The sequence below is a fragment of the Mus caroli genome, unplaced genomic scaffold (genome assembly GCF_978045245.1).
Source record: "Mus caroli unplaced genomic scaffold, Mus_caroli_1 scaffold_8, whole genome shotgun sequence".
Classification (NCBI taxonomy): Eukaryota; Metazoa; Chordata; class Mammalia; order Rodentia; family Muridae; genus Mus; species Mus caroli.
Genome location: NW_028227263.1, coordinates 16,376,321 through 16,404,008, shown reverse-complemented (window position 1 = coordinate 16,404,008; position 27,688 = coordinate 16,376,321). Strand labels below are relative to the sequence as shown.

At 43.9% G+C, this 27,688-nt stretch overlaps 1 protein-coding gene across 3 annotated transcripts in view; it reads left to right on the top strand.

The window, feature by feature from the left end:
• Positions 1–27,688, top strand: part of Plpp4 (phospholipid phosphatase 4) — a 143,537-nt gene that overhangs the window by 54,268 nt on the left and 61,581 nt on the right. Inside the window, exons 3-5 of one of the 3 annotated variants that reach the window (XM_029479063.2) lie at positions 6,465–6,555; positions 11,633–11,693; positions 13,460–13,584. In XM_029479063.2, the coding sequence (XP_029334923.1) occupies positions 6,465–6,555; positions 11,633–11,693; positions 13,460–13,584 (277 nt within the window). Of the gene's footprint in view, positions 1–6,464; positions 6,556–11,626; positions 11,694–13,459; positions 13,585–27,688 lie in introns of those variants that run through there. The other 2 variants (XM_021167127.3, XM_085842510.1) reach the window with 2 other exon arrangements.

Below are 27,688 nucleotides of genomic sequence, written 5' to 3'. Positions count from 1 at the left end.
TGTGTGTGTGTGTGTGTGTGTATGCACACATGCACACATGCTGTGGCATGCTTGCCACAGTCAGAAAACAACTTGGGAGCATTGGTTGGTTTTTTCCCTTATTCTATGTAGATTCCAGTGATGGAACTCAGGTAGTAGAGATTTGCATAGTGTGCCTCTATTGGCTTATCCACCTCACTGGCCTAAATTTTCTTTCGTATGTAAAATCTTGGGTCTTTTTGTAGGTTGGAATGTTTTTATCTGAAGGTGAATTTTCCTACTTTCTAACTGAAATGTTTTCTTAGGGAGCCTTGACCCAGGTGCTTCCTTATCCAGTAATTTATGGCCCCAAGTCATAAGTCATGAGTATGCATGCATGAGCTCGCATGTATGAGCATGCATGTATGAGCACGCATGCATGTGTGTTTCTATGTATCAAAATTCTTGGTCAAATGTAACCAGAAAAATAATATAGGTTTGGTGATTGAGTCAAGTTCAGTCAGAGGAGAATAAATAGTAATGACATCCTCAGAAAAGCCCCAACTCACACTTGACCTGCCTGTGACTCCTTCAGTGCAGGAGACAGGTGTAGGTCTGGTGGACTGTCCAACGCCAAGAGCTTCTTTTTGCCAGGATGGATTTGTGTTCTTGTTGACCAGAAAGACAGACCAAGGATTCTTTTCAGAAGCACCGAGTCTTGACTTAGCATTTCCCCATTATTCCCAAGCAGCCAGCCCATTGCCAGAGGCTGTGCTGTTATTTAAAGGAGGTCACCATCTCTTGCTGAGTGTGTATGTGAGATTATCAGAGCATGGCTAAACACCTGCTCTTGGTGTAGCCTTGTCAGCTGGTTATGGATGCTGCTCAGTGCACCCCCCATTAATGTTGTGCTGTGTATTCAGGGCATACTTCCAAAGAACATGTTTTAGCTAGGGAGACCATAAAGGCTGTGGAGACTAGGAAGTCAGGTCAGGTGTGCAACATATCTGCAGAGACCCTGCGTATATACTCTGATATAAAATAGGGTCTGGAAAGGTCAGAGAGGAGATTCAGGTACACTTCTATGTTTTTGTTTTTTGTTTTTGTTTTTATCATCTTTACCATTGTCTTAGAGTTTTATTGCTATGAAAAGACACCATGACCAAGACAACTCTTATAAAGGAAAATATTTGCTTGGAGCTGGCTTACCATTTCAGAGATATGTTCCACTATTATCATGGCAGAAAGCATGGTGTATGCAAGCAGACATGGTGCTGAAGGAGTTGAGAGTTCTGCATCTTTATCCAAAGGCAGCAGGAGTCTGTGTGCCACACTGGCCAGACTTCAACATATATGATATCTCAAAGCCCACCTCCACAATGACACACTTCCTCTAACAAGGCCACATCCCCTAAGAGTGCCATTTCCTATGGGTCAAGCATTCAAACACATGAGTCTATGGGGGCATTCTTATTCAAATTACCACAATCATCATCACCATCGCCATCATCCGTTACCCATACTTATCACAACCTTATCACAACTGTGAATGACCACAGCAGCCATTGTTTCTTGAGGTCCGTTCCTGTGCTCATCACATAGCAAGCAGCATCCCCATTAATGCTTCTCAGAATCTCTCACAGCACCATGTTTCACCAACTCAGTAAAGTTCAGGATGAAAAAAACTAAACAACATTATCAAGGTCTTACAACTCTTTGAAGCTAGACCAAACCCTCTGAGGACCGAGAGGTCATTATACTGTGTGGCCCCTTTCGGACTGGGGTGAGGTGGACAGGTGGTGCCAGCATATCACACTCAGAGAGTGCACATATAAAAGTTCTAAAGTGTGAGAACAATGCCCTGGAGACCCATTAAGTCAGAGTTGATTTGAGGGTATATATAGGGTGAGTGGGGCAGAGGAGGCAGGAGTAGAACCAGATGGTGAATGCCTTCAGATTGATAATGATGATGATGGCGATGATGATGATGATCACTACCCAGGTAGGCATGAGGCATCTGCCATGAGCCAAGCCCAGGGCTAGGCCATAGGGATGCAGAGCTGAATCGATGTGGCATCTATTCTCGCAGAGGCACAGACACAAATGTCAGCTGGCAAGTTCAGCCTTGCTGGAAAACCATTGAAGAGCAATTTAAACTTTACTAGGAAACTGAAAAGAGAGCTCTGCAAAATTTCTCCTTGCCTCTCAAGGCAATATCCACCCAAGACTCATTCCCTTTGTCTCTTCTGGTTCTGCCCAGGGCACACCTGATTTTATCTCTCAGAATCTTCCTGTCACTGGGATGATTTGCTAGGAGGGTTTCCTATTCTGGGATGCTTTTAAGGAAGACAGGAACTAGTCAGTTCGGGGAGAGGATGGAAGGAGAAGAGACAAACTTGGCTGGTGATAGACAGTTTAATTTGCAGTCTCCTTTTAAGTCTTTGACAGCCCTTTCTGTGGTGACAGGTTGCCATTGTTTACCCAAAGTGGGGCCTTTGCTGGGTGTCTGTGTGCTGGAGTCCTCTTTAAAACCGCTCTGTTGTCCACCTTTATGTAAGGTGCCAGAGCTTTAGGCACTTTGCCCCTGTGTTGTGACTTAAGTGAGCCTTGGTGACTTCCTCCCCACTGAGAACCCTGACATTAGAATGCTTTGGGTTCGCCTCCCCTCAAAGTTCCCTGCTCCATGTCATGTCCTCTCCTAGACACAGCTGGGACAGTCCAGTGCTTTGCAGCAGTGCTGAGACAGACCCCATTGTAGAACCAGGACACCGAGGACTTTTCCTGTGTGGGCTTCACTGGTGGGCATAAAAGGTGGGAACCCTCTTAGAGACAGTGGCCATACACTGCTGGGCCAATGTACCTGAAAACTTCTGTTCCTTTTTATTCCCAACCTTCTTCCTCTCCCAGCCCTCTCTGCTTGGATCAGCTAGGTTTGTGTGGGACATACTTGAATCCCATATGAGATCCTAGGACTGTGGGTATAGTTTGAGTACGTGTTACATTCTTTTGGGGTATGGTGAGACATCAGGTAAGAGACAGGGGGAAGGGATGGTAAATATAAATATGTCTCTGCTCTTCATTGGGCTCTCTGCCCCCAAAGATGTTGCAGATACATGCTGTATTTGTTACTTTTTTCTGTCTCTGTAATAAATACCACAAATAAGGCAACATATAGAGGGATTTATTTGGGCTTATGGTTCCAAAGGGATAAAAGTCTGCCACTATCACAGTGGGGAAGTATGGCAGCAGGCAGGGTGACCAGAGCAGCAGGCTTACATCTTAAACCACAAGCAGGAAGGAAGGAGAATGAGCCAGGAACAATGTGCAGCTTTTGAAACCTTAAGGCCCCCAATGACAATGCCTCTCCCATGCACACCTAAGCCTTCCCAGTCGGGGACAAATGCCTGAAACTGTCTATAGCAGTGACTCTCAACCTGTGGGCCATGACCATAGGAAAACACATATTTTCAATGGTTTTTAGGAACTCCAACCATAAATCTATTTTTATTGCTACTTCATAATTGTAATTTTGTCCCTGAGCAATGTCTCAGTTCCTAAGACCATAGGAAATATGTGTTCTCTGATGGTCACAACCCACAGGTTTAGATCTACTGTTGTAAGACATTTCAACCGGGGCTGGTGAGATGGATCAGCGGGTAAGAGCACTGACTGCTCTTCCAAAGGTCCTGAGTTCAAATCCCAGAAACCACATGGTGGCTCACAACCATCCGCAATGAGATCCGATGCCCTCTTCTGGTGTGTCTGAAGACATCTACAGTGTACCTAAATATAACAATAAATAAATCTTAAAAAAAAAAAAGACATTTCAACCAAATCACCATACATGACCAGGACAAAGGCATGAGACTGGTGCCCTCAGTGTTGCTAGGATATAGGAGAGATCACAGTCTTCAGTTGCCCATGAACCCTTCTGTTTGGAGATGGCGCTGAGTGCTCTGTCAGGCTGCAGCCCTTTTCTGGAGGAGCTCTTGAGGTGCAGAAACTGTGCCCCTCCTCTGGGGTGCTTAGTGCTGGCCCAGTAAGCAGTTCCTATGTGGAAATTTCATAGTGTCATAAAACGATCCTAAATTGCATCTACCCAGAAAAGTTGCAGAGCGGGTACAGTAAAAGCTGGTCTTGGCAGAGCCAGAGGGAAGAGAGCCCTAAGAACAAGAGATCTGTGCCAGGGAACAATGCTTAGAGAAGGCCCTTTGCCACCAGGCCCCCAGTAATTCCCTTAGCTCAGATTCCTGGCCATGAGCCTGCAAGCTTGATGCTTTATCCGCTGTTTGGGCCAAAACATTCTGCTCTAAAATCCCCTTTACCAACCTTTGGGGCTTCATATTTAACTTGGAGTTTTATTTTTGCCTACACATAGGAGAATATGTTGATATGAGCTGACTCTTAATATTTTCTTTTGTTCTATGTTATTTTATTAAGGCTTGATTTATGGAGTCCTTAAAGGTCACTGTTTGGTGAGTTGCCCTCTCCTCTTCAGGAGCTGTGGTATGAACGATACACAGGGCTTTAAAGGATGGGAAATAACTTGGCTGGTGAACTTGATGTTTACATTTGGAGACGAAATGGATTCTTGAGCCATAACGGTGGTCTTGGCTATTAGAAAGTGGTACCCTAGACAGTGGTTTTCAGACTTGGCATACGGAGATGTGTTTCTCAATCACCAGCATCAGGACTGTTTGAGATCCTTGTTTTAAAAAAAAAAATGATCCTCAGTCCCCAGATCAGCCATTCAAGTAGATCCTTAGCGTGTCAGCAAGCCCTGCGGTGATTCAGATATGATCAGCTGCCTTCCAAATGACATGATCAGCTGATTTTTCAAATAATCCATGTCACTCAGAGCCATAGCTGATAAAGGGACAACCCTAAACTAGTTACTATCATTCATGGTCACAAAGGCATGATGACAAATAGGAAAGAAGGCATTCTGGTGTCTGTAAACCATCTCTGAAGGCAGAAATCAAAGAGGTGTGCCCAAAGTAATTGGACTGAAATGAGAAGAGCCTGTTTTTAAAGGTCATGGTTATTTTCATGAATTCCATCCATGATGACTTGGTCACACCAGGAAGCCCCTCTACAAAAGGTGGCATCTCATCTGAGCACAGGTAAAGAATTCCTAACTAGGGGCGTAAATATCCCATAGTCACCACCCCCTTTCTCTTCACCGACTTGTGCAGTATTCAGTCTGTCCGGACATTGTTATCCTGCAATGTTTCACATGAAGAGTTAGGTGAATACCTTTCCTCTTAGTGGCAGCAGTAATTAAAGCTAACTTATTAATTTTGGGAAGCTAGGTTAGAGACTCCATATTAGAGACAGAAAACTGGCCTTGTAACTCATAAGCTGCCTGTTCCCATCCCTATCACTAAACACAGGAAGTCATGTCAGAGCCATCATGAGCCTTATATATTCCTCATACTCAGATTGCATCAGATTGTGCTTTGAGATGTGTTTGGCTGCATGTGGACCCTGCCAGCTTCATTCCATGAGTGCTTGTGCAGAGCAAAAGGGGTAGATGATGCCTTGGCTACTTCCTTTGTTGATACCATCAAACATCTGACAGAAGCAACTTAAGGGAGAATGGGTTTATTTTGGCTTACAGTTGGAAGGGATACAGTCCATTGTGGTGAGAGAGTCATGTCAGTAGAAGAAGAAGGAGAAAGAGAGAGAAAGAGAGAGAGGCAGAGAGAGACAGAGAGAGACAGAGAGGCAGAGGCAGAGAGAGAGAGAGACAGAGAGAGAGAGACAGAGAGAGAGAGAGAGAGAGAGAGAGAGAGAGAGAGAGAGAGAGAGAGAGAGAGAGAGGAGTGCTGGCATTTTGACTCTTTCTCTTTGTCATTCTCTGGGATCCTACCCAGGGAATAGTACTGCCTAGTCCTATTGGGCTTCCTATCTGAATTAACCCAATCTAGAAACTCCCTTACAAACTTGCCTAGCTAGAGAGGTTTGACTTACAGGTGAAGTTGGAAGGAAGAATTTGTATAAAGGGGCTCTCACTTCTAACTTGAAGGAAAAAAAATGGATATTCAACAGAAGAACTCTAAAAGGAAATGAGTTGATTGGCTTTCATTAAGAAGGCCCACCTTCTCACGTTGCTAAGGAGCCTACAACATTCTTCCAACACACACACACACACACACACACACACACACACACACACACACACACACACAGCGGAGGGGTGAAAGAACTCCAGAGTGTTACTGATGCTGATGAACTATCATAATTATACACTATTCTTTACTCTTTTCAAGGCTCCCACTTTAAATGTGGCTCCTAGCAATTACAAATCAATTAGAACCTGCAATCAGACCTCCAGTTTCCTAGTCTGTGTTTTTGCTCCATACAGACAAATTGCCCTTCTTTGTTTAAGGTCAGTTCTGTAAGGTCATTTGACTAGTGAGATGAAGTTAACCGGGACTAATTATAGATCGCACATCTGAAGCAAATCAGTATCCTCATGAGGGATTATTCGTTGTTTCTTCCAGGCAATTTCTTTCCTCACACCCCTGGCTGTTATTTGCGTGGTGAAAATTATCCGGCGGACAGACAAGACTGAAATTAAGGAAGCCTTCTTAGGTAAAGTATTCACAGTTCTTGCTTTAGGGGCTGGGAATGATCTTAATTAGATAATCACATTTGAAAAAAAAATCTCATTTACACCCAACTGATGTTTTTTCTTTTGGTCAAAATTAAACAGTGGAAAAATGAGATAAGCCTAGAAGGGGTTAAGCCAATGGGAAGGAAATGGGATTCATAAGCGGGGATTCTCAGAAGGGGCCCAGCAAAACACCTAGATATTTTAGTCACTTCCCTGTCCAAAGTGCTTCCTCACAGTCCAGGAATGATGGCTTACACTTTTAATCCCTGCACTACTGGGCAGAACCCAGTAGGTTTTTACAAATCAAGGTCTACATGGTCTACATAGGCATTCCAGTTCAGCCAAGGCTATATGGTCGTGGTGAGTCTCTCTCTCTGCCTCTCTGTCTCTCTGTCTGTCTGTCTGTCTGTCTGTCTCTCTCTCTCTCTCTCTCTCTCTCTCTCTCTCTCTCTCACACACACACACACACACACACACACACACACACACACACACAGGGAGAGAATCAATCCTACTGTGCTGTTTTAGCAGCCAAGGTAATTTAACCCATGTCTAAATACCCCAGCTTTTTCATATACACTGGAAAACTAAATTGGATTGATTTTTATATACTTTAAATAAGTTATATACCTTTATCCCTAAGTCCCCCCTAAGTCCCCAAGCTTGGATTTAGCATAGTCTATGGACTTGCCATCCTCTAGGGTAGAAGTCTGGAACCTGAGGTTCCTCACTGAGTTTGTTAGCTGTTAGTTGCTGGGCTTTAGGGATGAAAATATCCAGGATACTCCTCTCATTTCTTAGAGAGGGAGTATGAATGAGGCAGGGTGTGTCTAAGGGACAAAGAACTGGTTTTATGTAACCAGGCTCTCCTTAGGTCTGTCTAGTTGAAAAGAATGAATAATGTACCTTGAGTAAACAATGGGATTAAAGACAGAGCTCTTGTCTGTAGCTGCATATGCAGCAGAGGATGGCCTAGCTGGCCATCAGTGGGAGGAGAGGCCCTGGGTCTTGTGGAAGATTCTAGGCCCTAGTATAAAGGAATGCCAGGGCCAGGAAGTGGGAGCAGGTGGGTTGGGGAGCAGGGGGAGGGGGGAGGGTATAGGGGATTTTTGGAGAGGAAACTAGGAAAGGGGATAACATTTGAAATGTAAATGAAGAAAACATCTAATAATAATAATAATAATAATAATAAAGACAGAGCTAAAATAAGCACTCTCATCAACTTGAGGAAAAGGAGGGGACCGCACAGCAGCACCCCACAGGTCTACACAGGGGAGAGAGCTGGAATGTCAGGAGCTCATGTCCAACTCTGTCTTAAATATGCTATCCTCCACTCCTCCACTTCCTGTCCCCTCCCCGGCCTAGCCTTGGTTTCTCCAGGCAGGTGTGTTCTCTGCACTGTTGACCTGTAGACGGGGAGTCTGGTCACGTGGCCTTGGTCTGGGTTGTGATGACAAAGTATTACGAGTTTTCTGGGGGTTGGGAGCATCGGTACCTTCCTGTACCCGACTTTAGCGCAGGGCAGTGTTTGGATGGAGATTAGGGTGATCCTACTGGGCATGCTCTCTGTGGGCTTGGAAATCCTTTCACCTCACTTCATACTGTTGTTGCTCCCTCACATCGAGTCCTAAGACAAATGACAGTGAGTAAGAATGATCTGCCATGTTTGTGGCTATAATTTACTTCTGGCTATGGCACTGTGTTCCTGTGATGTCTCCAAGCATGCCTGGTTACCTCCTTAGGGTGATGCTTCAAAATTGAGCACCATACTCTGCCTCCTGTACAGTAACTAAAAAGGAATTATTGGCTGTTCTGTTTGCCGAAATCAATGAGTTCCTGACTGGAAAATGACGAAAAGCCAGCAGTGTGCACGGGGTTGCAAACAGCCCATGCATTTAGCAAGGCTTGGCGGCAGGGAGGGGGACTTCAAACACCAAGGTCAGAGAACTTGATGCTTTCTAATCAAGTCTGGAATTCAGAACTCTCTTAGGGAGTGGGGTTTAGTGGTCATGTTCATTCTGTACTTGAGGGTCTTTAGAAGATTTAACATAGGCACTTATTTATACCTGAGTCCAAGTGTTCCCCTCTGCCACAGACAGACAAGAATAGGACCACGTAGCATCGAGCTTGCAGGCATTCAGGCTGTAGAATAGTCAGGAACTCTGTTATGGAAAGACTAGAGTATTGGGCTGCCTAAAACTACAAACAAACAAACAAACAAAGCCGACAGCAAAAGCTCTCAAATCCTCTAGCATGCCCATATCCCATAGTACTCTCAATGGCAGCCCCTAGTAAGTCAACCTGTAGGATACGACACTTTGAATTTCTATCTCAGACAGTCTTATTTGTGTTTCTGAGCCATCAGTCAAAATGGTCCTGTCAGATTCTGTAAAACACCACATGAGTTAGACCCATGGTGCTCTTGTTAGTCAGCAGGCACTCCTGTCTGGGGCTATGTGTTCACCTGCCTATCCAACCACCAAGCATCTTTCTAGGGAATATGGAAGGTTAGAGTAGATGCCTCATTAGAGGTTCCTGCATCAGTACCCTGTCATTTTGAGGCCTTCTCCTCAAGTACCCTGTCCATTGTATCATTCAGATAAAAATGAATCAGTCACATGTACTTCCAGAATGCCGTAGAGACTCTTGCTTTTGGTCCTTCTCTGTCCCTTTTAGGTATTTGAATCATACAGCATATTTTCTGGTTGTCCGGTGTCTTGGTCAGTGTTTCTATTCCTGCACAAAACATCATGACCAAAAAGCACGTTAGGGAAGAAAGGGTTTATTCAGCTTACACTTCCACATTGCTGTTCATCACCAAAGCAAGTCAGGACAGGAACCCACACAGGGCAGGAACTTGGAGGCAGGAATGGATACAGAAGCCATGGAGGAATGCTGTTTACTGGCTTGCTTCCCCTGGCTTGCTCAGCTTGCTTTCTTATAGAACCTGGGACTATCAGTCCAGGGATGGCACCATCCACAATGGGCCCTCCCACCCCGATCACTTATTGAGAAAATGCCTTACAGCTGGATCTCATAGAGGCATCTCCTCAAGGGAGAGGTTCCTTTCTCTGTGATAATGCCAATTTGTGTCAAGTTGACACACAAAATCAGCCAGTTCATTGGGGTTTTCTAGCTCACTCACTTCAAACCTTTGGAAAGAGTGTACTGTGCTGTGATGAGCGCACTCAACTCTGAGTGTGCATGGGGTGTATTATGCTCTGGATGAATGGAGCTGGAGATGAAGTTCACACACGTTTCTGTGGGATGATGAGAGCGCAGCCAGTGATGCTCACAAATGGCTTGTCTGCACTGAGGCCATGCTCCCAGGCTAAGACTGAGTGGAACTCCCTAAGAAAGTATGGCAGGTCCAACCCTGACAAGGAGGACATCATCACTTCTGTGCTCTCTCACAGTGTAGTGTCAGGACTTAGGGAGAAGTCATCCCAGACAAGCTAGAGACGTCCTCAGTTCTGCAGAAGAGGCCTCACCTCTGCTCTGAGCTTATACAAGAGAGGGAAGCTGACTTTTCAGGCAGAAAAGACCTGTGTGTAAAGATTGTCTTCACTGGATCTTCCCAGTGTTCTCTGCACTCAGAGCCTGTCTATGCCTGGCCTGCACATTGGACATTTTCCTGGCAGTGCTGTGGGGCCGACTCATGCTCAGCTCTCCAATGGGGACCTGCCCCTTCTTTTCCACTATATTTATGCATAGCCAAGAATTCCCCAGCCCCATTCAGGTGTTTAGTTTTTCTTTTCATAAGTATCTACCCCAACCTTCCCCCTTCTTTCTATTTCTTACAACTTGCTAAAAGCAGGTGGCTCTGTCTTCAGCCCAGTAGCCTGTGCCCAGGTGACTGCGAGGGCCATGCTTTCTGCATGTAGAACAGCTCATCTGTCTCACTTAGTGTCAATGAATCACTCATGGAAGATCCTTCCCGAAAATGCCCCTCTACTGCTCTCATCTTACATAAATCTCTGCTGGCATCAAGCAGTTAATGTTTGCCAAAGAGCAATGGTAGCTGACATCTTTGACTACTCAGCAAAGCTGAAGAGAGCCTCATGGGCTTCTGCTGCTTACGTAAGACATCTGACCCTCATCACATTGGTGGTGATGACTATGCCTCTTAAGTCCCCTTAACAAACTCTAAGAGAGGGTCAAGGGTTTTGTAGGGGATGGGTGACAATTCATGTTGCCGCCCCTTTGGTTTGGTCTGCCCCCTCTCCAGCAGGTTTCCAGGCTGCTTGGCAGGTCCCTAGGCTGTATATTTTAAAACACTGTATTCCAGAAGTTCTGCCTAGTCTAGATTACAAGTCACCCCCTGGACTCTCCACTATCTTGAAAGCAGTGATGGACAGCTGTTGGCAAGTCATGGGTCAGTGGTGAGGCAGAGGCCTGGCAAGGCTGTCCGACTCTTCAGAAAGATTCTGGCAGCTGCTCTGATTTGAATTATGTCTGAGGAGGTTGCCAGGAAGAAATAAAAAAGTTATATGTTTCACTACCAGTAAAAGAAATTCTATATGCTGTTGTATTAAATCTGTTTATATCAGGCTAGAAAGTGATAGATAGGTTTGTTTGTGAGGCTCAAAATTCTGGCCAAGGAAAGATAAATTTCTTGTCATAGGAATGTGGCATTTTATGGAACAACCTCTGTAGTCCTGCCCCGATTATATTTTGCCCTAGCGACAAGGCTTTTCTTTATGTTTCTAAACTATCATTTAACAATTCTGTGGTCATAAACTAAGTCTAATTACAGATGATGGTGGTAATGATGATGACAGTTGTGATGGTAATAAAAGTGATGGTGATAACGATGATGATGGTTTACAATGGTGATGGGTGATAACGGTGATGATGATAATGATGGTGTTGATGCTCATAATGGTGGTAGTGGTGATGGTAGTGATCATGATGGTAAATTGATGTTGTTGATGATGATGATGGTGGTGGTGATGGTGATGATAATGATGGTAATGGTGGTTACAGTGATGATTTTTAAATATGAGAACCAACTGGTTTTCTCTTTTTCTGTCTGTTGGTTTTGTTTTATAGCAGTGTCCTTGGCTCTTGCTTTGAATGGAGTCTGCACAAACACTATTAAACTAATAGTGGGAAGGTAAGTTCCAAGAAGAAACACATGATAGCTTATACTACAAAGTTCATCTGTATGGCAGCTATGACCAGAAGATACCAGGAGGACAGATTTCAGTGTGTCTGGTTTTCCCTCAGATTGTTGCTCTTCTGAGATTTCTGACCTTCAGTACAGATCTCTTCTCTCCTTTAAATTGTGAACTCATTACTTTAGAGAGGAGTTCACTTGTAAGAGAGTGTGTCCACTGGCTGGCTAACCAGTTTCTTTTGGCCAAAGCCTGCTCCTGGCATCTCCAGAGCCATCCACTGCTACCCCAGGCCCTTGCCAGGCCTTCAGCCTTTAACAAATTAATCAGATCACTTATGTATTGTTCTCTTCAGAATGAGATGTATGGGTTGGCATTTCAGATCTGGTTTTATGACACACTTCCCTTCCTGCTCCTGAAAAAACAATCTTGAATCTCCATTTGGTATGCCTTCTTCTCTGGCGGCTCTGGTAAAGAGTCAGACTTGGCTAGTGAAGCACCTTGAACTGGGATGTCCCCCCAGATATCCATGCTTAGCACGTACTTGGGGCCCAGATAAAGTGCTGATTGTCAACCCTCACCCCCTGAAGTTCTGGTTGAGTAGGTGAAAACCACATTAGGAAACACTGTCTGGTCTGAGGAAGACAGGGCAGAGCAGCTCTGATAGGCCACAGAGGCACCTTCCTGAGATCCTAGAGCTGGGAAGATCACTGTTTGAATCTGTATGTGATAACTATGACTCAGTATACACCGTAAAAGGGAGATGTGCTTACAGTATTAGCAAGCCTCACTATGGTCTGCACACAGCAGTATTGGAGTAGAGCCCACAGCATAGTGGGCTGGCACATCTCTACAATACAATCCTCACTTGAGTAGAACATTCAGGCTATGATGAAGTGCTGGGTATAGAATTCAATTCTGTGGCTCACAGCTTATGTCTGTCACTAATGGATCATGGATGACCTTGGCGGGAGTACCATCTCCTTCAGCACCCTGACCCTGCTTTAAGGAGTCTCATAGGCACTATATATATATATATATATATATATATATATATACATATATATGCATGGTGGATATGCAATGCCTCCACCGCATCTACATCCAAGTCTAAGTTAGTTTAGCTATGCATGCTCTGGAGGGCGTGCTTTCAGGGCCAGAATCACCCTTCTGTCTTCTAGAGATGTCTGTTCCACTCCTGCTTTAAACCAGAGCCACCAGCCTGGGTTGCTGAACTCCTCACACTGTGTGACGGAGTTGTTATATTTCCCAGCCTGCTTGAGGACAGCTACTTGAGAAAAGATAGCTGACCACCAAAACTTGTCATGTAGGGATGTCATGGCCTAGCTTCTCAGAACCTGGAGGCAGGGTCTAGATTGGCTGAGCAGTAGATCAAGACAGGAAGTCCTCTTGATTCGGATGATAGATGCTTAGGTGCCTTTATGAAGTCCCACTACCTAATGCTCAAGACCTCACCTTTGGCCAGGTATTGATTCCTCCCTTTTACAGATGTAGAAATGCATCTGCGGATGGTTGAGACCTCTCTCAGGCTATAAACCCAGCTCCAATTCAGACCTTGTTGCCTCTGAGAATTTCACTGAGCGTTTCCTCAGCAACGGTATCTGAAGGGCTCTCAGGAAACTCCCGTGGGTGCTCGCAGAGGGGGCCTGCAGAGGGGCGGGATCTATGGGGAGGAGGGATAAGCTTGGGGCTCATTGTGATTGGCAGTGTTGTATATTGAAAATGTCCATGGTGTCTTTTGTAGACCTCGCCCCGATTTCTTTTACCGCTGCTTTCCAGATGGGGTGATGAATTCGGATATGCGCTGCACAGGTGACCCTGACCTGGTGTCGGAGGGCCGCAAAAGCTTCCCCAGCATCCATTCCTCCTGTGAGTCCAAGGAGGAGACGCTCTGGTCCTCCTGCTCGATTGCTCGGAGCATTTAAGTGGAGAGCATGGTTTTGGTACTTGAATGTTAGCGCAGTATAGTTTTCTTCACTGTGGGTGGGATGGATGGTTTAGAAAAATAATGATCTTTGGGAAGTCAGGAAAGTCTGCAGCCAAGGATCCAGATTTTACACGGTGCTGTATATGTTGCTTTGGTGAGCTTGGAAGAGTGTGGTGTGAGAGGCATGAGACATTTCCCTTTTCGAAGCTCTGACACATGAGTTTGACAGTGCAAAGGGAATTTACTACACTCCTTGACAACCAGTGTTCATTTCAGCGTTGCATCTAGTATTTTTGTAATTAAGGTATTATGTGTATGATCAAATATATAACACATGTGCATAAAGATAAACGTATGAAAATATGTATGTTCCTGTGTGTGCACAGGAACAACCTCAAGAAATGGTTTCACTATAGATGCTCAAGCCTAGATCAGCTTTAACAAAGGCTAGTCTGAACCTGCAGCAGAATAGCATAGCAGAAAAAAAATCAAAAGCAAAAAATAATAAGAAGAAGAAACCTCACAGATATCTGAATTGTGACACATCCTGGCTCTGCCATGTTTTGGCTTTCAAATGTCACCTTTTCAAACCTCAGGTCCAGTTGTGTTAATGGAAATAGGATTGTCTCCATTCTGTTTGGAGAAGTGAGGATTAAAGTCAGCGATCATAATCACTAACGTTTCTGTAGCAGTCTTCAGGACTGGAATGTGGAAGTGCATTGTTTTATGTAATCCCGCAAGGAGCAGGCACTTGGACTTCAGACTTGTCACAGTAGCTCTCCCTGTTATTATTTATCCCCAGAGCTGGTGTCTCCATCCACTCTAGGGGGTTTATTGACTGACTCAGACACCAGGCATTGGTCCCAGGAGTCTAGAGATAAACAAGGCAAAATACAGCCCGGGGAAGTCCACAGGTGTAGCAGGCTGTCTGAGGTGTTATGACTCTTGGGATAATTGGCGGCGGACTATGGCTGCAGGTGACTGCCTGGAACAGGAAAGATTCCTGTCAAACTGTGATGTCCTTGGTTCCGAATAGGTCTAATCATTTACTTTCGGCAAGCCTCTTATCTTAATAGGATTTTTTTTTTTCTGAATCCGGTGACAAAGAATGGCCTAACTGGTGAGTGACTGAGTTGAGAAACATCTTAAAGCTTCTTTGAATGGACATTTTGCCTAGAGTCACTGGAAACTTGGCCCTGCCAATGAGCTATGGGAGCAGCAGGCACTTTAGGGGGATCATTATCAACAATTGTTGCAGCACTGTACCCTGCCGGGTGGAGGAGGTTCTCTTCTTACACAGAACAGTGAGGCTCAGATAGGACTGGTTATTCACCTGAGGCTAGCAGCCCCTGGAGCGATGGTGTTTTCTCCCTTTACAAGACTTAATGTAATAGAGTGTTCACATTCCATGTCAGCTAAATAGATGCCTCATTTTCTTCTCTACAGCTATAAAGATTATAGTGAGTGGAATACTGTAACCCCTTCTCTTAAAAAAATACAGGCTTATAAATATGACTTTATTTTTTAAAAAGGGTTGTAGTTAACAGCACTGTAATAAATATTAGAAATTTGCCAGGACAGTTACTTCAGGAGTCTCTCTCTCTCTCTCTCTCTCTCTCTCTCTCTCTCTCTCTCTCTCTCTCTCTCTCTCTCCCTCCCTCCCTTTCTCTCTCTCTCTCTCCACACACACACACACAGTGATTACAAAAGAAAATGGATATGTTAAATAATTTGACTGTAATAACCATTCTCTATGCATGCCTTTGCTTTCCCTTAGAATTTAGTTACCAAAGCAAACTGAACAGTCAAAAGCCCCTCAAGTTAAGAATATTAAGATAAACTCCTGGATTTAGGGTAGTCTGAAATCCAGTGATAGATGTTCTCATAGGAAACAGGTAGAGGGGGTTGGAGGTGGAGGTGGGGAGAAGGCTACCTGAGGACACAGCAGGACAGAGTGATACAGCCACCACCAGGGAGCACGTGGATCTACTAGAGCTGGAAGACGCTCCAGGAGTGGTTCTTCTGCAGAGCCTAGAGGAAGCATGGCCCTGCCGATATCTTTGATTTAAGAATCTGGTCTTCAGAGCTATAAGGGGATGAGTACATGTTCTGTTACCAAATTGATGACAGCTTCTTTCAGCAGGCTAGGAAGTTCATAAATGGAGCCAGATCCAATGCCATAAGTATGAAAGAGTTGGCCTGAGAGCCACCACCCACTGCTTCATAGGGCCTCTGAGGTACCTATGGTGAGGACATGGTTATAGAAGAAGGTCTGACCCTGGGCTGCAGTCAGGATGTAAGAGTGCTTCTTTCCAATCTTGTGTGTTTCTCGAGTCACAGTTAAAGTGAGTGTAGGTGCGAGCTGGAAGGGTTCCTGCTGCATTAAGTTATTATACCACTGTTGTTAAGGCTTCCAAAGCTGCAATGCTTTGAGGGATCTGGGGTAGTATTTAAGGTGTCAGCTCCTATAGATTCTCCATCTATTTCATTACAGGTAGGTTCATTCCTGTCCTCTGTCTTTGATGCTGTGTTGTTTCTTGTGCATGTGTGTATTGTGTGTGCATATACGTGGGTGTATATATTCACATGGGTATGTGTGTTGTGTATATGGAGGCTAAAGGTGGACATGGACTATTTTTCTTGGTTATCCTCTACCTTATGCTTCAAGATGGGGTTCTCTCCCTGGATCTGGAGCTCCCTGGGTGGGCTAGGCTGATTTGACCCACAAGCTTCAGAGATTCAGCTCTCCCACCTTGCTAGTCTGTCATGCAGGATGTGCACCGCCATGCCCAGCTTTCTCTTTTCTAGAGTGTGGTCCTAGGCATCCTAACTCAGCTTCTCATGCTTGCATGGCATGGCGAGCCCCTTACTAATTGTGCTATCTCCTTATCTTTATGCTTCTTGAGGTGTCTTCCCCACTCTGAAAGACTTGCAGCTAGTGCTGAGTTTTAAAGGGCTTTAAATCTTAAGATCACCAGGAAATGAAATCATTTCTAAAATAAAAATCTTAATCCTGGCTTCTCAAATAATTGGCTGAGGACCATAGTACAGGTTAGCATCTGCTGGCACATTTAAACTAGGGCAGGAAGTAGCTCCTGCTGGCGGACTATAGACCTCAGAGATTAGTGGTCCAGCCTTAAAGAAATGTTTCTATTAGATGTGAGTTCTTTCCTCCTCCATCAAAAAGCTGGCTTTCTCACAGGCTGCCTCTGGCTGTCTGCCTTGTAGATGGGTGGCTACAGGGATCTGTGCCCGACAGGCTTTTGGGCAGAGGCTGTTACTAACTCTTGCCTCGGATGCTTCTTAAGACATTAACATTTGCTCTTGTTGGCAGACAGGATGTCCAGTGAAGCTCTGGGTTTTAATGAAGTTGCTTTCATCTGCGCTCTTTCCCCGACTTGTGACAGGATAGTGTTAGCTTGAAGGGAGCTGCCTTATGCAGTGAGAAACCCATCAGTGCTCTGTCCTGCGTTTCTTATTGTCACCTTTAGGACACCTCATGATTGGTGTGACTTTTTGCTCCTCAGAGGAGATGACCTCAGTGGACCTTCATTTTGTTACAAAGGCTTTCTGTTCCTTAAACAATCAATCTTCTAGTCCAGACTTGAGTGAGTAGATGAGGTGGATCCCAAGCTAAAGAGACGCGGGCTGGGCTCCTCTGTTCATAGATCACTGACGGCTGGATGTACTCCACATCCTTACATTATCCCGTAGAACATTTAGTTTTCCTTCGAACTTAAGAACAGATATCAATTTGTTTTGAAAACAAAAGAACTTGGTCTGATTCTCCCTTAAGTAGCTGAAAGGCTCCAGTGTGGCGTGCTCACACAGCAAGCATCAAAGCCCCATAGAAGCTTTTGCATGGGATTTGCTTTTTGAGACATCCCTAGCTTCTTTGACTGAAAAAGCAGAGACCACAGTTGGATACAGAAAGTGGTTTTAAACTTAGGATTTATACACGAGTTGGTATTGTGCCTTCTCCAGGAGCTGAATGTGAGGGTTTTTGGAACAAGGGATTGTCTTAGTTTTTGATTCAGTATCTGTTCAGCTTCTAGGCGGATGATTTATATAAGGGAGAGGTAGGGAAAAACACACCAGGATACTGCCAAGCTATACAGAATCATCTGTCCTGCAAAACTGGTGGGAGTCAAGAACTCCTTTCTACCTCTGATGAGAGCAATAACATCCAGGTGTCAGTACAGGAGTCACTTCCAGCCACGGCTCCTGTCTATAGACATTCTGTACTAGAACATCGAGATGTCCCTTCCTCTATTTGTTGTCTGTGGTGGTTTTCACTTTACAATGGCAGAGCTGAATAGCTATGAAAGGGACATAGGGCCCATGGAACTATAGCTATGATCTGTCCTTTGTGGGCAAAGATCAGCAGCAGCCTTGCTGGTACCAGTTCTATAAAACAGCAGCATCAACGCCTTCATAAGGCAGGTAATTTACACTTGCAGAAGAAGAGAGGTAGAAACAGAAGGAATCATGGGATTGAAAGCACTATGTAGCAACACTTTTGTTTTAAACAAGCTGGGCTGGTTAGGCTGTTTGTTTAACTTGATACAAGCTTAGGTCATCTAGGAATAAGGAACCTCATTTGAGAAAGTGTTGCATGTAGCTTCTGCTACCCTTCCTTAAGCTCCAGGAACTGTGCTACCAGCCCCCGCCCAGAGAATATCAGATCCGTGGATGAAAAACACAGACACACTTTGCTCAATTTCAACCTGCCTTGTTGGCTCAATTGCTCGGCTCTTCTAAGCCTTCCTCGGCTAGCAAGCCCTTCCTAATACACTTAGCTCAGCACCTCTCAATCTGCCCTCAGATCCAGTTGCTCAGTTACCTTTAGTCCCATCTCAATACCCTAACCTCTGGTCACCTATTGTCCTTCCAAAGCATGGTGAAAACTCCTTTCCTTTTCCTGCGTCTCTTCTCCTCTCCTCTGGGGGCCCAGAAGTCCTGCCTCTTTTCTTCCACCTTACAATTGGCCCCTGGCATCTTTACTGACAGATCAAGAACCAACTGGGGAACAGGACCTTAGCATCAGAACCACGTCTACAAGAAAATGCCTCCACAAGATTGGCCTGCAGGCAAATCTGTTGGGTATTTTCTTGATTAATGATAGATGTGGAAGATCCTAGCCTACTGTGGGCAATGCCATCCCTGGGTTAGTGATCCTGGGATATTATAATAAAATGGGCTGAGCAAGCCATGGGGAGCAATTCAGTAAGCAGCATCCCTCCATGGCCTCTGATTCTGTTTCTATCTCCAGGATTCTGCCTTAAGTTTCTTCCCTGATTTTCCTCAGTGTTGGGCTGTGATGTGGAAGTATAAGCCCACTAGACTGATTCAGCAATAGAAAGCAAACTAGGACACAGGCCAACCCACTAAACAAGCAAACATCTAAAGCAAGACCGGTGCACTTAGAATGTACATGTAGATGTTCTTGTTAGATGTCTAAATGTGTAGATATTTGTTTGTTTGTTTGTTTGTTTGTTTAAATGAAGCTGGAGTTGGACCAGGGCTTCAGTATTGCTAAGCAAGTGCTATGCCACTGATTTGGACTTCCAGCCCTGGCCGTGTCACTTTTAAGCAACTCTGGCACAACATACAATGGGGCTGCTGTTGCTTGTGGGATACATTTTACGGCAGAAAAGATATAAAAGCATATCAACTATTCCTGATTTTTTAAATCCCTGGGTGTTTAGCGGTATTGGGCTAAGCACTGGGCAGAGAAGGCAAAGACAAACTTGACTCTGTGTCCACCTGGAGCGTGAGGGCAAACACGAGTGTTGGGATGCTGTGCGATGGGAGTTGGGGGACCTAGAAAGGCAGGGAAAGCCTCCAGGAGGGAAACTTCTGTAGTGTCTCATCAGAAAGTAACATGGTTGCATGTCTTGAGATGTTTATGCTCTTAGTGTGGAAGCCCAGGTTATTAATCATTTCCACGAGGGTCTCCAGGTTTCAGGGTTACTGAGGGGCATTTGATAGAGGTAATTTCTTTGATGTGTGTGGGGGGCTGGGGCTGTAGCTCTGTCAGTCTCCATGTTTGCCTAACAACCACAAGGTTTGGCACTGAATTAGCTGGGTCTAGTGGTGCACCCTGTAAACCCCAGCAATCAAGAGGTAGAGGCAGTCAAGGTCATCCGAAGCTCTATAGGGAGTTCAAGATTAGCCTCAGCTAAATGAGACCCTGTCTTTTGCATTTTTCCCCACCTTTACAACTTCATAATGGCTCATTCTTTACTTCTGGTCATCTGAGACTTCATAATGACAGACCTCACTGAGAACGTATATTTCTCTATGTGTTGTCCTGGTCACTGGGTGTGTCTTTTTAATTGGGGAATGTGCCCCCTGTTTCTTTTATAGATCTGTGTAGACAGATGTGGAGTTACTTTTCCATTATCTTTTCTTTCCTGTTGTCTGCCTTTTGGCTGCTTTATAATCACCTCTTGGAGATTTAAAACTTTATAGAATTAGAATTGTCATAATATTTTTCTATTTTTAATTTCTAAGAGAGTTCTCAAACTTTGGGTTTTTAACAAATGTACCACCTTGTTCTTTCTCTCACAGATGGAATGACTTTTTTCTTTCTCTGTGTCTGGGAATTTCACCCTGCCTTCTCTGTGTCCTCACGAGCTTCTTTGTTCTTTTTTTTTTTAATATTTTTATTAGGTATTTTCCTCATTTACATTTCCAATGCTATCCTAAAAGTCCCCCATACCCTCCCCCCCACTCCCCTACCCACCCACTCCCACTTTTTGGCCCTGGAATTGCTCCATACTGGGGCATATAAAGTTTGCAAGTCCAATGGGCCTCTTTCCAGTGATGGCCGACTAGGCCATCTTTTGATACATATGCAGCTAGAGTCAAGAGCTCCAGGGTACTGGTTAGTTCATATTGTTGTTCCACCTATAGGGTTGCAGATACCTTTAGTTCCTTGGGTACTTTCTCTAGCTCCTCTGGTCTTTGTTCTTATACCTGGTGTTCTCAGCCTTGTCTTCTAGCTTAAAGATGGATAGCCAAAACTAACTGAACAAGGTACACATTAACTGGTGTTTGCTGAGGGTGACTGCAAGGGACCTGGACATGGTCATGGGCCCTGCTTGTTAGCACATGGCCTTCACCTTGAGTCTGGCTCTCAGTTTCTTCCAGAGCTCTGGGTGCTGTGCAGGAGGCCTTGATGGGTCTTAGGTTACTCACTGGACCTTTGTCTAATGCCCTGTTTTCAGTCTGGTTACTCCACAGGACCCCTCACTTTCCTCTTTTCCCAAAACTTCTAGATTTAGGTAGTGGGTGACCCCCGGGCTTCACAGGATAGAGAGTAGAAAATGTGGCTTCTTACAGGAACTCCCTGCTAACCTGTTTGTGATGTCATGGTTCATCTGCACCTGATGCTAATGGCTCCAAATTTTGCAAGGTTCTGTGGGTTGGAAGGGCTGCTTCTTGTCTTTGCTGTCCTCTGTAGACAGGAAGAATGAAGTGTCTTCGGCTCAGTAAATCATCAGCTGTTTTGCTTCCTCCTTCTCTTCCTGCAGTGAAGAGGACCTCAGGCATTGCCAGATGGAATCTGCATTCTGTTTGGATCTATTAGGGTTCTCCAGAGGCACAGAACCAATACAGTGCCTTTCTCCTTTCTCAAGACATCTACTTGAAAGGGAGTTGGCAAGTCTAAGTAAGGCAGGCTGGCAGGTTAGAATCCCAAGAAAAAGTTGATGTTACTATCTTGAATCCAAAACATACAGGACAGATCAGCAGGGCCGATGCTCAGGCAAGGTTTCTATGTGGCACTGATTCATTTTTTTTCTGATAACAGAGTCTCTTGTAGTCCAGGCTGACCTTGAACCCAGGCTGAGTATCTGGATAGATGTGTGCATATAAAATGTATGTGCATGAATGCATATATAGCCAAAGACAACTTTGCTGATCCTCCTGCCTCCATCTCAGAAGAGCTGGCATTATAGTCATGCCTCACCTTACCTGGTGTATATAGTGCTGAACATCAAACCCAAATATTTGCACATGCCAGGGAAGTGATTTACTGCTGAGCTCTGTGCTGGAAACTGAAAACTGGAAAGTGTGCTGTACTCCCACATGGTAGCAAATGACCCAACACTGAGCTGTGTTCTCAGCCCTCTATGTGATGCTTCCAAAGACGAATTCATCCTTATGGTGGAAACCCCAATCTCTCTTCTTAAGACTTACAACTGATGGTATACAGCCCACTTGCTGTGTGGCATGCAATCTGAATATTTATAGTCAAGTGATTGTAAAAATTAGTCACTTCCTAAGACACAGCAATTTTTAGAGTGGGTTGGACTAAGTGGTGACTGGCAACTGCAATGTGCCACTCTGATATAAAATTAGCTACCATCCTGTTGCTCCACTTCTCTGCCATTTGGAAGTCAGAAACACTGCCACAATGCTCCAATGGTCTCAGTGTAGATGATCCATCTGTTATTAGGTCCTCGTTGAGTCTTGGTGGTGTTTCTGACAGCAAAGTCCTTGAAAGACACTAGTGTCTGGCTTTCCAAGCTGAGCGTCTGGTATTTGCTCTTGGCAGTGGAATCTAAATAGGTTTTAGATACAACTTGGGAAATAATCACAAGACCTCATCTATGCCAGGTTGAATTCTCCCATCAAGCATGAATATTCAATGTCATAAAGCAGCTGTTGCTTAAGTTGGCTAGGCTGACTTTTGCATGGAGAAAGAGGAAATGGGAGTGAGAGGGGGTGGCAAGATTCATTTGTTGTGCTTTCCTTTATGAAACACCGATGCTATCATGGTTTGCTATTGGTGGACAAAACACTTGACAACTGCTTCTTTATGCTTCTTTTAAGCATCGAATAAAAGGTCATGAGCTACACGGGCCATTGGTTCAACGAGGACAGATTGCTGGTGACTTGAGGTCACATACTATGTGATTTTCTTGTAGTGTAAACACTGAGGCTTCCATTTTTATTGTCATGACAAGGAACATCAGCAGGAATGTGTGGTACAAGCCCTTCCTAGTTCTCATCTTCCCAACCTAAGTTATTCTCCTCTACCCCAACCTTCCAGAACAATTGGGAAGATTCTGAGGAACAACTACATTTATTTAGTCACATTTTTCTACTCATGAGAAGGATCTCCTCCATGCTGGATGGCTTACTTTGAGCAGGCAAACATCTGGAGGGAAAGAAATCTCAGTTCTGTACTAGAAATGAAGCCTAGGGCTTTGTGCATGCTCACACATGCTAGGCAAGCATCTAACTCACAGCATGGCAAACATCACACTGTCTGTGGATCAGTGTGTCTCTGTCTGTTTATCACAGTCTCCCATCTCCTCCCTATGGATCTTGTTAAAGTTTCCCCTCCTTAAGTCCAACTATGAAGTTTTAATGTCACAGATTATATATTCTTTAATATACTCAAGAATAAAAGATCCCAATGTCATCACCATGTCAAGAGATATCAGCAAACTTGGCAAGAGTTTCTCATAGCTCCCCTACAGTGATTTTTTTTTTCTAAATAACTGTAATGTATAAGACACTTCATCTTTCCAAGAGCCATTTTTATCCCCTGAAGGGATGGCATCTTTGTCAAAAATATATATCCTAGGGCAGTTATTTTTAAAAGGGCCTTTTGTTCCTCCTTTGTGACACTTAATAATGTCTAGAAATATTTTTTCAGTATCTGATGTGTGTGTATATATGTATGTGAGCACGTGTCTCTCTGTGTGACCGTGTTTCTGTGTGTCTGTGTGGGTCTGTGTATCTATGTATCTGTGTGTCTATTTATGAATGTGTCAGTGTGTGTTTATGTGTATCTGAGTACATTTCTTTTTTTATTTTTAATATTTTTTTATTACGTATTTTCCTCAATTACATTTCCAATGCTATCCCAAAAGTCCCCCATACCCCCCCCCCCACTTCCCTACCCACCCATTCCCATTCTTTTGGCCCTGCTGAGTACATTTCTTTATGTGACTGTGTTAATTTGTGTGTATGTTTATATATCTGTGTATCTGTGAGCATTTGTGTGTCTGAGTCTGTCTTCATGTATGTATATCTGTGTGTATGTATGTCTGTGTATATATGTCTGTGTCTATGTTTCTCTGTGTGTATCTATATGTCTGTGTGTATGTGTGTGTCTATGTGCCTGTGAGCATGTGTATGTGCACATGTCTGACTCTGTGTATGTGTGTGTGTTCATGTGTGTTTATGTCTGTGTGTGTCTGTGTGTCAGGGTGAATGTGTGTGTCTGTGTATAGGGAGTAAGGCTGCTGAACACGTCACAGCAGCAGGAATAAGGGAACAGTGGAACCAAGGGACTCAGAACAAGAAACCGTAAGCAGAAACAAGTCTTTCCTTTTAAAAAATGCTTTCTCTCAGCTATTGGTCATAGTGATAAAAATCTGACCCATATTCTATTATTTTCAATTGGCTGCTTTAGTTTTTCTTGCCACTTCCCCACCCCTGTTAATAGTTGATAGATGGTAACAATTTTTTTCTTTTTAGATTTTTAACCATTTTAATAATTGATACTTTGAAATGTGTAAGTCAGAGTCAACCAGTCCTGATAGATGGACATAGCAATGAATAATATTGTGCTCAATGATGCTTCCTGTGCACTTCCAGCCAATTCTTGTGCTCTGAGGCATCCACTCAGCCTATTGTTTTCTTTCCTTCCCCTTCCCCTTCCCCTTCCCCTTCCCCTTCCCCTTCCCCTTCCCCTTCCCCTTCCCCTTCCCCTTCCCCTTCCCCTTCCCCTTCCCCTTCCCCTTCCCCTTCCCCTTCCCCTTCCCCTTCCCCTTCCCCTCCCCCTCCCCCTCCCCCTCCCCCTCCCCCTCCCCCTCCCCCTCCCCCTCCCCCTTTCCCCTTTCCCCTTTCCCCTTTCCCCTTTCCCCTTCCCCTTTCCCCTTCCCCTTGCCCCTTCCCCTTGCCCCTTCCCCTTCCCCTTGCCCTTTCCTCCCCACCCCCCCTCTTTCTTTCTGAACTGCAGATTAGCTTTGTCTATTTAAACCTCACACTCTGGGAATCATACAATGTGATTCCTTTGGTGCATGATGGATTTTGATCAGTATAATGTCTTCTAATTCTTCCACATTGTTGTAAATATCAGTAATTTATTTCTTATGTCATCCTACTGAGTACAACGAAGCTGCTTATCCATTTTAAGTGGTATTGGGATTTTCCCATTTCTTATTCAGTTCTCTTCCTTGATATGTGTTGCGGTATTATGTTTTTAAATATTTATGAGTAGCACTTTAGGTCAAAGTTATCTGTAACATTAGAAGAAACTGCTGACCCCTATTTCAAAACTCTTGCCTCAGTTTACCTTCTCATTGGCAATGTATGATACCTCTAGGTCTTCCATATCACACTAACATTTGGTGTTATTAGTCTTTTTAATTTTGGCCATCTTGGTGAGGATGCAGGGGTGAGGATGCAGGGGTGAGGATGCAGGGGTGAGGATGCAGGGGTGAGGATGCAGGGGTGAGGATGCAGGGGTGAGGATGCAGGGGTGAGGATGCAGGGGTGAGGATGCAGGGGTGAAGATGCAGGGGTGAGGATGCAGGGGTGAGGATGCAGGGGTGAGGATGCAGGGGCACCTCTTGAAGTGTGTACTTTACATTTCCGTGATGACTAACGATACTGTGTAGTCTCCCCTTTTGCATAGTGACTGTTCACATATCTGCCTATTTGCATATCATCTGGTCAAGTTCATTTTCTCTCTTTATTTATGGCTAGTTTTCCATATTCTGTTCATAACTTTTTTTGCCTAATAAATATTTTGTGATATTTTCACCCATTTTGATGGAGAGGTTTGTTTACTCATTAGTTTTCTTGATGGTGCTTCTTCACAAAAGGCCATATTATAATTTGATTGAATGTCTTTATTGCATGGTTATTATTGTGTCCTGTGTAAAATACCCATCACTACCCTATACTTGCAAAGATATTGCCATTGTTTTCTTTAGAACTTTATTGTTGGGACTGGAGAGATGTTAGGAATGCTGGTTCCTAATACTCATGTCAGGCAGCTCTCCCATAAGACATCAGATGCCTTCTTCTGACCTCTGTGGGCACACACATGTTCAACACATAACATGCACACATCTAGAAATAAAAGTAAATCTTTTTAAGGAAAACTATGATTTTTTGTTTCATCTCAGGAGCTTTTCTCAAGTCACTTTTTGTTCATAATGTGAGGTATGTTTCCATATTGAGATATAATTTTTCAGCTTCCTTTCTTGAAAAGGACTTCTAGTTTTCCATCCAATTACGTTACAGCCTCTGCAGAAGTTAATGGAGTGCTAATGTATGGTGTGTTTCTGCACTGTGTATGCTGTCTGCTCTTCTGTGCTCTTCCCTCCAGCCGATCTCACCATATTGATCACCACACCAGCACAATGCAGGTTGAAGTCAGGCACTTTCAGTCCTTCATGTCTGTTCTCCTTCATCAAGATTGCCTTTGGCAATTACAAACCCTTTCTTTTCCCACATACTTTAGAATTGGCTCATATGTTTCTCCGAAGTCTGCCCGAGATGGGTAGAAGATTGTGTAGAGTCAATAGACTGCCCTTGGGGAGAGTAACTATCTCTTCACTATCAAGTGTTCTGCTCCATAAAGTCTATTTCTGCATTTATTTATAAAGTCCTATTCCTCTGTAATATTTTTATAGTTTTCGCTATGTACAGCTTGTGTACATTTTCAAAAACTAGTCTGTGAACATTTTTATTGAGATAAAATTTACTTATGATACAGTGTCAACCATTAAAATATCTTGTGGTTTATGCTTATAGCTTATATTTTATAGTTCATTCATAGGGGCTTAGTCACAGCCTAGGACGTTTCTGTCATCCATAAGAGAAAGCCTGAAACCCTTAGCTTCTCTTTTCCCATCTTTCACTTGTCCCCAGAGGCAGTCAACCGCCAGTATAGAGTTGTCAATTCTGAACAAGTCAAATAAATTAAGTTGTGTAATATGCAGTTCTATGTAGCTGACATATTTTATTTAGTGTAATGTTTTCAGGTTTCATTAATGTTGCAGCATGAATAAATAATTCATTTAAAAATATTTTATTAATTGTTGAGAATTTCATATAATATATTTTGACCATTTCACCCCAGTTCCTCCCCTACCCACCCTATCTTCTCTACACAAACAACTTTGTGTTCTCGCTGTTTTTTTAAACCTATCAAATCCTATTTGTGCTTCCCATGTATTCTTGGATCCGTGGCCATCAACCAGACATGGTCAATCTTAAAGGAAATGGACTCTCCCTCTCCCAACAGCTGTCAGTTACTAATAGTTCCTCAGCTAGAGGTGGTGCTTTCTGTCTATCTCCCCATCTCAGTGTGGGATTTTGACTAGCTTGAACTTACGTGGATCTTGTGGAATCTTGTGCATGCTGTCACAGACGCTGTGAGTTCATCTGTGCAATTGCCCTGCTGTGTCTAGAAGATCCTGCCGTATTATGGGCATCTACTGCCTCTGGCTGTGACTGTCTTTCCACACCCTCTTCTGTGATGATCTCTGAGCCTTGTGGGGAAGTATGTATTATTGATATTCCATCAGAAGCTGAACATTACTTAGTCCTATAATGTCCCATTGTATGGATTTAGGACACAACTTATTTCTGTGCTTATTAGTTGATAGACACATGGAGGACTATTGGAAATAATACTGCATAAATACTTCTATAAATTTGTTTAAAGGGGATTCAGGGTTTTTTTTTTTGGTTTTTTTTTTTTTGTTTTTTTTTTTTTTTGTGGGGAAGGGCTGATGGTATGCAGTATGGAGTATTGACTGGGTATGGAGTGATGGACCACACAGCAGTTCTGTACTTAACTTGGAGAAACTATATTCCTTTACACAGCAGTTGCACCATTTTATATTCCCATCAGAAGTAAATGGGTTCTCTGAAGCTATCTTTGTCAGTAGCCACACCCCATCTTTTGGGATGTATTATGGCTGTTCTAATGGGTGTAAACTGTTGTCTGCTTGTGGTTTTTTTCTGCATTTCCTATGACTACCCCTGCTATCTTTCTTAGTGCCA